Source organism: Neophocaena asiaeorientalis, unplaced genomic scaffold (assembly GCF_003031525.2).
Source record: "Neophocaena asiaeorientalis asiaeorientalis breed wild unplaced genomic scaffold, Neophocaena_asiaeorientalis_V1.1 scaffold46, whole genome shotgun sequence".
NCBI lineage: Eukaryota > Metazoa > Chordata > Mammalia > Artiodactyla > Phocoenidae > Neophocaena > Neophocaena asiaeorientalis.
In genome coordinates this window covers 8,102,873-8,114,113 of record NW_020175393.1, presented here as the reverse complement: position 1 = coordinate 8,114,113, position 11,241 = coordinate 8,102,873, and the positions used below count along the sequence as shown (strand labels likewise).

At 40.6% G+C, this 11,241-nt stretch overlaps 1 protein-coding gene across 3 annotated transcripts in view; it reads right to left on the bottom strand.

Moving 5' to 3' along the window:
- The window catches only part of LOC112413994 (adenylate cyclase type 10-like), a 14,057-nt gene extending 4,495 nt beyond the window's left edge, over positions 1 to 9,562 (bottom strand). The window contains exons 1-7 of one of the 3 annotated variants that reach the window (XM_024766250.1): positions 9,383 to 9,562; positions 8,206 to 8,535; positions 5,895 to 5,958; positions 4,459 to 4,678; positions 3,992 to 4,117; positions 1,494 to 1,666; positions 564 to 720 (exon numbers count right to left, since the gene is read on the bottom strand). In XM_024766250.1, coding sequence (XP_024622018.1) covers positions 564 to 720; positions 1,494 to 1,666; positions 3,992 to 4,117; positions 4,459 to 4,678; positions 5,895 to 5,958; positions 8,206 to 8,535; positions 9,383 to 9,434 — 1,122 coding nt within the window. In that variant the 5' untranslated portion in view covers positions 9,435 to 9,562. Of the gene's footprint in view, positions 1 to 563; positions 721 to 1,493; positions 1,667 to 3,991; positions 4,118 to 4,458; positions 4,679 to 5,894; positions 5,959 to 8,205; positions 8,536 to 9,382 lie in introns of those variants that run through there. The other 2 variants (XM_024766252.1, XM_024766253.1) reach the window with 2 other exon arrangements.
- Positions 9,563 to 11,241: the final 1,679 nt, after the last annotated feature.

Here is an 11,241-nt window from a genome sequence, read left to right as displayed (position 1 = left end):
GCCCCGCCCCCAGTTCCCAGAACTCCATGTCCTCTGGTCTTCATGTAATTTTTCTTCATTGTATTTATTATCACCTAACATACGACATATTTCACTTATCTGTTTCCCTGGAACCAAGATCAGTGCCTGGCACAGAATAGGTGTTCGTCAAATATTTGTTGAACAGATGGATAAAAGAGAGATATAGACAGATGGACACTAAAATTAGGAAGCCTTTCTTCTTTTTTCCTAAGTCAGCAATTCTGATCCTTTTTTTAGACCACTGGCTTTGAGAATCTGATGAAAGCTATGATCCCTTCCCTACTTCCTATCACTCCCCAAATGCTCCTTTGAACATACACACAAAAGTCAACATTCAGTTCAGAGAGTTCACAGATAGCTTCGTACCTGGAAGCCCATCTATAAACTGCAAATTGAGAACCCTGCTCAAACACAAGATCAGTGGTGTCCCGTTAAGACTGGGTTACCGTGGAACCACACTTAACCAGGGACTTGGCAGGGTCTCTCCCCCTAGCATTTTAAGTTTCTGAGTGAGGACAGAAGTAAACCAAGGGCTGACTTACCTGGGCTTCACTGGCAGACTCCTTGGCTGAATTCTCCTGCATAAGAGTGGCCAGGCGGGCAAACCTGCGGCTGCTGGCTGTGGCCTCCAGGTTGTAGAGCTGCCAGAGCAGGGAGAGGCATTGCACCTGCTGCTGCAGGACTGCCAGCTTCTTCTTACTGGTGTGAAGCAAAGGGTGGTTAGCATGCCCTTATTCTTCACCAGTGTCCGCTATCCTTCCCCACAAGAAATCTGAGTCTACTCACCCAGACTTTCAGACTCGGAAAGGTTCCTGGGATCCCACTACTTCTAACCCAATATGCCTTTTAAATTCATCCCTCTCGGGCTTCCCTGGTGGCGCAGTGGTTGAGAGTCTGCCTGCCGATGCAGGGGACGCGGGTTTGTGCCCCGGTCCGGGAGGATCCCACATGCCGCGGAGCGGCTGGGCACGTGAGCCATGGCCGCTGGGCCTGCGCGTCCGGAGCCTGTACTCCGCAACGGGAGAGGCCACAACAGTGAGAGGCCCGCGTACCGCAAAAAAAAAAAAAAATTCATCCCTCTCAACCAGAAAAAAAAGTTCTCAGAGACGTTTTTTAAAAAAGGTTTCATTCTTTGAATTGCTCTTTTGGTTGAATACATTTCTTATAAATTATTATAGCTCAATAACCAGGTAGCAACTTAGTATTATATGTATATATATCAGAGAAATAATATTGATATTAAATTGCCACATATGTGTATGTGTACACACAATACACATATATGCATCTTTATTTGAAAGAGACAGGATAATACCATACTCCAAAAACTAAAGAAGTCCTCATTCAGCTACACTGAATTGGCTGTAAAAAGAGCAGTCTTTATAGTCAAATAGGCAAAACTCCAGGCTGGGTCCTAGTTTACTTCTCTGTGGCCCTAAATTGAAACAGGACAAGTTGGCTAGGCTTCTCACTTCTCACTAGGATTGTCTGGGGGTTGGCTCAGGGAACAGGAACGCCAGCATTTCTCTAGGAATGTTTGGAAAATGACACCAAACCAGGTCCAAGGGAAATTCCTTTTCAGCAGACGAAGGGCTTGCCTAGCCAATTTTTTGGCCAAGGTGATCTGTCCCATGTTGAAACAGACCTGGAGACGGTAAAATGAGAAACAGTAATGTAAATGTGGGAAGATTATTAAGGACAAGGTTCTGGATATAACACACTGGCTTTTATTTTGGAATGTGTACTTGGGGCCCTTGAGGTACCAGAGCGAGCTGAGTTGGAGCAGAGCCTGGCCATGCTACCAGGCACCAGTAGGGCCACGAGCCAAGTAAAGGAGTGAGAAAACAGAATTACGGAGAAAGCACTCTCCTTTCTCATCTCCCACACATTTGCCAGTGAGTAGTAGAGGAAGGCTGTGATTTAGAAAGTGATGCTGCTAGACTCAGATGGGATTATCATTTGGGCAGAAACCGAGATGCTTCAGATGCCACGGAAAGCATCTGAGATATCACCAAATCCCGTATCCCTCTTCATAAACAAGTTGTACCACCATAGTGCATTTGAGGGTAGGATCTGAGGAACTACCTTGAGGTTATCATATACCTGCATGTTCTATGGCTAAATCCTCCAAGAAAATGATCAAGTCTATGGTAATTTCTGAACAAGGTTAGGAAGACTGCACAGTAATTCTTTCTTTTAAAGGGGAAGAAATAATTATTTAACTTTGCTCCAAAGACCTTTTGGTTGAAACACAAATAATGCAATACCTTGGACAACTCTAATATTCCCTTTGGTGTTCAAAGGCATTTATACACATTAGGTTTACTCTCCTAACCAAGGTATCTTAAGGTTCACACTGAAACTAGTTTTTATTTATGTATTTTATTTGAAAGCTCGGCTCTCTAACGAAACATCCCCCATGGTTTTATGAAGTCATCATTTATAACTTGATAAATAATCATCCCAACATATTTTGTTCTGTTCGATTTAACAGTAATGAGGCTGGGAGAAGTTGCTGTTATGAGTTATTCATCCAGAATAAGTAAGTTTACCCCTATTTGTCCTTTGAAAATGGAATGTCTCAAGGCATGCTTTCCCCAGAGTTTCTATTTGATATACAGATCTCATTCCCTGGGGAAATTTGTTATAAATGATATAGAATGATCTACAAGGTATATTTATTTATTTTACAACAAGATGTGGAATGGAGTATAGAGAGCTCCTATTTGTATATAACAAAGGAAGGGGAAAGATTATATACATTTATGTATGCTGAGCCCCTCTGGTAGAATACATAAAGAGAGGACACAGTGGCTCAGTGGTGGGATTGCGGGGACAGACTTTGAAATGTATGTTCTTTTCTTCCTTCTAGCTTTATTGAGATATATTTGACATATAACATTGTGTAACTTTAAGGTGTACAATGGGATGATTTTTTTAATTGAGGGATAACTGACATACAACATTGTATTAGTTTTAGGTGTATAACATAATGATTCAATATATGTATATTCTGGAAAATGATCACTACAGTAAGTTTGATTAACATCCGTCACCACATATAGTTACAATTTTTTTTCTTGTGACGAGAACTTTTAAGGTCTACTCTCTTAGTAAATTTCAAATATACAATACAGTATTGTTAACTACCGTCCCATGCTGTGCATCACATCCTCAGAACTTATACTTTTTTACTACCTTCACCCATTTTGTTCACCCCTGCATCCCCCTGAATTAGTTTATATACACTCTAGTGAGCAAAGGACATGACAGGCAATTCACAGAAATAAATGACCAATAAACATTTAAAGAAGACTTATAATATCTGATGGTGGTAAGGATGTGAAGAAGTGAGAAAAACTCAAATTCATATAATACTGTAGTGGACAATTTGGCATTATATTTATTAATAGTAAAATCATTCATATTGTCTGCCTTAGCATTTCCACCTCTGAAAATTTCTCTTACAGTATCACTCTCACAAGGGAGTAAAGAGATATTTACAAAAATATTCACTGTAGAAATGTTTATAATAACCCCAAATTAGAGACAACCTAAATGTACATGAAGAAGGAAATGGCTAAGTAAATTTGATATATGGATATAACGTAGTACTTGGCACCTGTAACTATGGATGTATGCCAATATGCAAATATGTTCAATCTGTATTTTTAAGAATAAAAACCAGATGCAGAAAAAAGACAATGTAGAATTATGATTCTATTTAAAAAATAATGGAAAACAATAATGATATGACTATGTGTGTATAGCTGGTGGAATTCACACCAATTATTAACTATGCTGGGGGTGACATGGGATTAGTAAGCGCTCTTTCACCTTCTACATGTATTTCTGTTTTGAATTTGAATCACATTTATAATTGCACACAAAAAAAGAGATTTTAAAGGAAATAACAGGATATTCCTCAAGGAGAAACAACCCAAACTTCAAGGTTACCCCCTGCCCTCACCTCTGACCGAAGACAGCAGAAAGTGGCCTCCTCAAACTGACAGATCTTCACCTTGTGCTTTTTATAAAACGAGAATGCTGAGGGTTGGCCCAGAAGGCTGCTTGCCTTCCTCAAATAAAGGAAGGCCTCCAAACAAGACAAGGGATGGAGAAACTGGATTAGGATTTGGATGTTGCTAAGCGTGTGACTGGGGCGAGGGCTAGATCAAGGTTATGATGAATTTGAACTGGGGCAGGATTTAGTTAGAAATGGGGAGCTGGACTGTGTGTGCAGGAGTTGGGGCAGGGCTGGCAGCACGTGGTGTCCCTTCACTCTCACTTCATATTTTCTCCTAGACCCCTTACAGCTCCTCTCTCTCTCCCACTTTCCTCCACTTTTCATTGCAAGTTACCTGATGGTAAGAAATCCCTATAAAATTCCCCTAGTCATAGGGCTCAGCTCAGGGGCAGAGAGCAGAGCTTGCTCACCATGTAATTATCTGACAGGTCCAAGGAGGCAGCGGCAGCCTCCAGCAGGTAATAAAACGCACAAGTGGTTTCTCCAATGACCAGGCAGTGCTGGGTGAGAGGTGACAGCACTAACTTCAGGACTTCCTTACAGTGGCAGGGCTTCGTGGTTAACATGTCTTTCTCAGGGCTGGTCTGAGCCAGTTTCCTGTTCACTTGATCCAGGAACTCTTCCTCTGTTCTTTGTGGAGAGAAGATGAAGAGCTGAGAGTGGCCACCCAGTAGCCACTCTTGATGAGGCATTACCAGGTCTCAAAGCCACTTTGTCCAGGAAGCTTTCCTTTATAATTCATTAATTCTATGTCTATCTTTCTCCTCCATTGCTCCATAGGTTTTGAAAGTCAGGGACCTGGTCTATAATGGCAAAGCCCTATTAGGGAGTTTTAAAAACCTAAAGCCAAAGTACCTCACAAACTAAAGGAAACGACCACACCTGAAGAGTAAACTAACACTGTTACATGAAAACATAAAAATGATACAAAGCAGTAAGTAATAATACCTTTATCTATTAGCACATTTGAACTCCATCATGGCATATTTGAATATTATTTTATACAATACCACCACCTTATCCTACAATAACCCTGCCATTCAGGTAGGCAAAAATTACCTCCCTCTTACAGATGAGGAAACTGAAGCTCAGAGAGGTTAAGTGACTTATGTATGACCTCACAGCTACTGAGTAGAACCAGAACTAGAGTTCACCTTTCTGACTACTAGTCCAATGCACTTTCTACAGGCACCACGAGTTCAAAAGAGGTCTGATCTCTCTGAGATAGAATGATTGAAAAAAGTGGGAACTGAGGAGGGCTTTGAACGATGGTGACCATTCTGTTAACTGGAAGGATGTGGATGCCACTGAGTATGTTTAAAAGGGAGAAATGTGTGAGCAGAGACACAATAAGTATGGGGGTGATTCATGTAGAATATAGATTTTTGTTTGAAAACTGAAGGAAATCAGGTTGGATAAGTATAATAGGAAACTCGAGAGTGGCTGATGAATTCAAGGTATGAACATGTAAAATTGTTAAGACAGGCATTAGAAAGCCAGGAGGTACATAGTTATGAAATGTAAAATCATTTTAGTATCATCTGGGCTCAAAAGTAATTGAGAAGGCAAATTTATAGCTGAAAACAATCTGCTACATGTACAATACATTTGAGAGCTATTAAATAAAGTTTTTCTTAATCACTAAAAAATAATTTCCCTACAAACAATCAAAAATTGCCTTTCTGATTCTCTGTTAACTTGAATTTTGGGCTGAGTACAAGAGTCACTGCTCCTGGGTGGTCAGATGCCTTCCTTGTCTGCAGGTAAGGTGACTGCCCTAGTTTAATGGTTATCTGTGTCTCACTTCCTGGCCTCCTCCATTTCCACTCTCAGCATCTCCACCTACCTGCAGTGTTCCCTTGTGAAGGCCTCCTGACTTCTGGGTGATTCTGTCTGGAACTGAGAACTGTCTGTAGGGAGAAAGAGATGATTATCTTCAATTGCCCGTATTTGTATTAACTGAGAATACTGAAAATTCCTGACTCCTTTCCACTGCAGCTTAGTTCATGACCTAATTGCCTCCCCCATTATAAAAATGATAGGTTTAGGTTTAAAATTAGCCTTACACACAAGATTAGGGTGCTAATTTTTTCCTTAAATGCAACTATTTGTGATTCAAATAGTAACTCCTTTCATTCTCAAACTTCCCAAACCAATTCCTAATTCTGTTTGCAAAAGAAATGAATAAAGAATGTGTCCATCTGGTTTGATGACTAATTCTAATAGTAGAAATCCAAGAATATATCTAGATCAGATTTATGACTAGATGGGAGCGAACCACAGATCCTAAGACCTAGTGAAGAAAATCACGAGGGCACAAGATGCCACATCCCACCAGAGTCACAACGACCAGCAGAGATTTTCAGCTTTACCTAGCTGGCCTTAAATAACCTTTATCCTCTAGATTTGCCTTTTTCTCTGCAGCTGTCTTCTGACCAAAAAGAAAAGACTGGGAAGGATGTGGGGATGTTACCTATTTGGGCTCAGGAGCACAGGTGGTGGGATTGAAAAGAAGTCTAAGAGAATATTTATAGGGAGGACTTGTGTTAAGTAAAACACAAGTTTATTATTGTGTTTGTTAAGTAAACACAAGTTTATTATTGATTATTTAATTATGTCACCTAAGGTAAGGTAAAGCAAGGCTAAGGTAACTAAGGAAACTGGAATTTGGCAGCACTACTGCAACGCACAATTCTCAGGGCATCATCATATCATAGCCCGTGTGAATAACACCTTCTGTTCTACATGGTCATGCACAACGGCCCTGGGTCTGAGAAGCCTACTCAGGGTTTGGATGTGCTGGAAAGGTCTTGGGCTTCTCTCACAGCTAGACTGACCAGGCTGTCGAATCTACAGCTGACAGTGACCTCTCAAAAACAAAAGGCCATATAGGAAATATGAATGATAGTGTGATTTCTTCATAATACCAACCAGGACATTCACTACTACTTTCCTCTTTCCCCTCAGAAAGTACAAAAGTGCAAATGACTGTAGAGCTCATCAGCCAGTGACCAATTTCTCCAAGTCACTGGTCCACCTTCATAGAGTCATAAGAATGTTCTGGCCAGAAGAGGTAGGATCATAGATCAACATCTTCACTTTAGTCTTTTACCACCACCGATTCACCATCTCTCCCATATCCCTCTCCCCTGCTAACACCAACACCAACTTCTCTTTTATCAAAGTAGAAAAAGAGAAGCTCTGCCTGGGTCTTGACAGCTGTCTTCAAATATGAAAGAAGGCACAACTCTGAAAAATGAGTGAAAAAGTTGCAGGAAGGTAGAGTTCACCTTGATGGAAGAAGCTTTCTAAGAGCTACTGAGAATGAAATGGGATGTCCTACAAGGTAAGCTAACTGAAAATCTTAAAACAAAGAGGGTGAACTCTTGGCCCTCAGCAGTGAAATCATGGAGTCCTAACCACTGGACCACAGGGAATTCCCGAGGGTGAACTCTTTATCTGGGATGTGGTAGAGGGCTATAGGCTTTGGGGAACATCTATCCACTAATCCGAACTTCTTTAAGTAGCTAACTCCTACTTATCCCTCAAATCTCACTCAAGGGAGAGTCTTATCTTACTCCTTTCTCAGGCTGGGCTAATGGCCCCTTCTCTAGGTACCCCAGCTCCTATGTAGTCCGTTTTCATCACCTTTATCATGCCATATTGGAATTCTCTATTTATATGTCTGTATCACCCCCCCAAAACGGATAATTTCATTTTGTATTATTAACACCTAATGCAGCATCTGATACACATAAGGGCTCCATATATGTGTACTGAGCTGAATAATTATAATAATAAAAACAATAACTAAAACGTATTGAGCACTAACCACGGGCCTGGCACTATTCAAAGCACATTATATATTTTAACTCATTTAATCCTCACAACAACCTATGAAGTGTGTATTGTTATTTTCCTCAATTAACTGAGGTTATGTAACTTGCCCAAGATTGCCAACCAAACCAAGAATAATCTCTAAAGTTCCTTTTAACTCTGAGATCACACTTTTCTTATTTCTGGTACTTCAGTGAGAAATGGCTCTCTCCACCTATTTTTCTCTTTTAATCTGATTTCACCTTTTGAATAAAGAGCTCCAAGTACACGAATAAAAAGAAGTGCTGCCCACGTGTCTTCTTTCTGCCCCCTGGATTTACCTTGGGGAGAAGGCAGCTGCAATTTGTCTGGGATCACTTGTGTTAGTATCGAGCCAGTATCTTTGTAGCTACAGAATCGGGAGGTCCCACTGGAGCTCTTAGTAGAACAGATGGCAAAACGGTGGAAGGGGACAAAGTCCCCCCCATGACAGCTCCCACAGCGGCAGGCCAAATCTCGAAGAAACCGGGCACATTCAAGGTGTAGGGCTGTCTGTTGTGCCTTGGGCCACAGCTCCCAAGCCGCTTCCTGCAATAGAGGCACTCCAAATTCTAGCACCTCGGTTTGAGGTAGGGATAGTTTCTCTTGTAGCCTGAGAGGAGAGCCAGCATCTGAAATATAGGAAAATCTAAATGGGAGTCTCCCTTAAAGTCCTTTTACGCTACCAGGTAGCAAACTCCCAAGCACATGCTGCTGGTGTATAAGAAAATTTTATTTGTAATTCCTATTTGGTATTATGGCTTCCTTTGTATAAAGAATTTGATACCAATCTGAGAGTGATATTGACTGTATCTAGTATAAAGTACAACAGGGAAGAAATGACTAGTGGTAGAGAACTACACTGGATAGATTTCTTAGTTTTTCCTCCTAAATTGAGCTTTTTTACTGCAAATTATTATAAACATCAAATAACAGAAAGGCTCTGCTCAAATATAAGGTCCAAACATATTTCAAAGTCAAATTATTTGTGGATTATATATGCTTTGGGTAGTCTATGTCACAATTTTATTCTTTTTTGTGGAGAATATGAGATTGCAGCTATTTAATTTATATCTTGCTTTGTTCATATGTTTCAATATCATGTGTGTTTAACGTCCTTGTGAATTTCTAAAATTAGAAACAGTTTATCCTATTTTCTTATTATTTATCCTAGGAAGCCAGTAAAAGACTACGGTAATATTTTCTGAACCAAAAATCAAAATACAAATACTCAACACATGGGGTTAACATGGAGCTAGAATTCTTGAAATTAAGACAATTCTGAAAAATACAGGCTATTCATTCACTATAACCATGGGTCTTCCATGGTTACAATAATTAATTTCCCCCATCTCTTAGACATAAGCTTTAAGAGACTGAGGCCCATGATATATGATATTGATACTCTTTCTGAACACAGATACCCTCACCCAAAGCTCTCTATTCAGTCCTGAGAACAAGGGAGCAGCTCTGCCTCACCTGACTTTCTCTCCTCTTTGGTTTGTTCAATAATCTCGATAGAGGAAGGCATTAATATTGGCTCAGCAGGAAGCTCTTGGCTCTTGTTGCACCAGCGGAGCACATGTATATCCACAAGAGCCCTCAGTACCTGAAGTAGCTTATTTTTACCCCAGCCAGGCAGGAGGTGCTGCAGCAGATCTATGTGGAAGGAGTGACCAATGACTGCAGCACACTTAACCAGCAACTGTTCCTCTGGGCTCAGTTGATCCAGTTGGTTCACTGCTATTTCTGAAGAAAAAAAAAATCTGCAATGAACAGGCTTTCTACTAACATAGAATACACTGTGTTAACAATCCGTTCATTCAAAAAAAAAAAAAAGGGGTTGCTTTTTTGTCCATCTGCTCTCCACTCAGCCAAATGTCTTGAAAGAGCCTTATCTCCATGTCCTCTTTTGTCCCCATTCCCCATTCATTACTCAACCAACAATCAGGTTTTCAGCACAACACTGAAACTGTTCCTCATGGTCACCAAAACCTTTTGCTGGTAGATCCATTTTCTTCTTACTTTCAACTAAACATGGAGGCTGGGCTTCCTGGTCCCAGAACTCTAATTAGTATAAAGATCTTAACTCCAAGCATTTTAGTAAATCTCTCCATATTCTGACCCATATATTAAAGCAGTTGGTATTGAACCAGTAAGTCACCAAGCCCAAAATCTAGGAATAATTCTAAACTTTTCCCTCTCCCTCACAACCAACTTGTCACCCACTCATTCTCTTTCTAAATGTTCTTGAATATATTTCCTCCTAAACAATTTTAGTATAAGTAGTCATTTTCAGCTGGATCACTATGCTACGCTGTTCTGAACATCTCCCATTTCCTCTCACTCTTATCTCAGTAACACGTTAACTAGCGGTAGAAGTGTACACCTAAAGTACAAATACAGTCATGTCAGCGCCCTTCTTAAATACTTGTATAACTTACATGACCTTTTACCATGTAGCTTTGGCCTTTCATTTAGACCAAGGCCTTGCTGACTGGACTGTTCATTTTAGCTTATGAGTTAAATCCTTTTTCCTTCCCTGTGGACAATACTGATCTTGGGTTAACTTTCTAGCTGTTTCCTAGGATCCTTATAAAATTAGAATGTCAGCTGAGTTACCAGGTAACACTGCTTATGCAAAGAGTGATCCCTGATTGGAAACTGAATTTGGACTAGGAAAACTGCGAATAAGCTACAAATACCTGGTGGTAAGCCACAGCTTTGGGGTTCCTTGAGTGTAGTAATTCTTGTAACAGGTCACAGTGCCTAGAAACTATGCCTACAGGACTATTATAAGAGATACCAGTTCCTTGTTGGGAAATGGGGCATCTAAGCACCCATCCATCATGGTCTCACCCCATCACATGTAAGCTATTCCTCGAGGCTCCAGAGAACAGCAGTGGGAACTGCCGTGAGGACCCCCACTGAAGAAAACCACTTGCTCCTGTCCTGCTACAGTGCTGTGTTTCCTGACCTGTATGCTTCTAAGTTAGTAAAGCCAATGCCAAGTGTGGCCTATCACAGTTGTAGGAATATGAACTGTCCAGGTGGATCTAAAACCACCAGAGTGAACAGCTTATAATAGCTAACAGTCATTGACTATTAATTATATACCATGATTTATTTCATTTAATCTTCAACTACCCCCATGAGGTAGGGGCTATCATTATCCTCATCTGAGTATGAGAAGACTAAGGCTTAGATAAGTTTATCTAACGTTTCACAGCTACTAAGTGGAGGAAGCAATGGTACCCAGATTCTTCTGATGCCAGAGCCCTGGCTCTTAATTACCAATGTGTTCTGTACTGCTGTTTCACATGCGTGTCTTATATTCT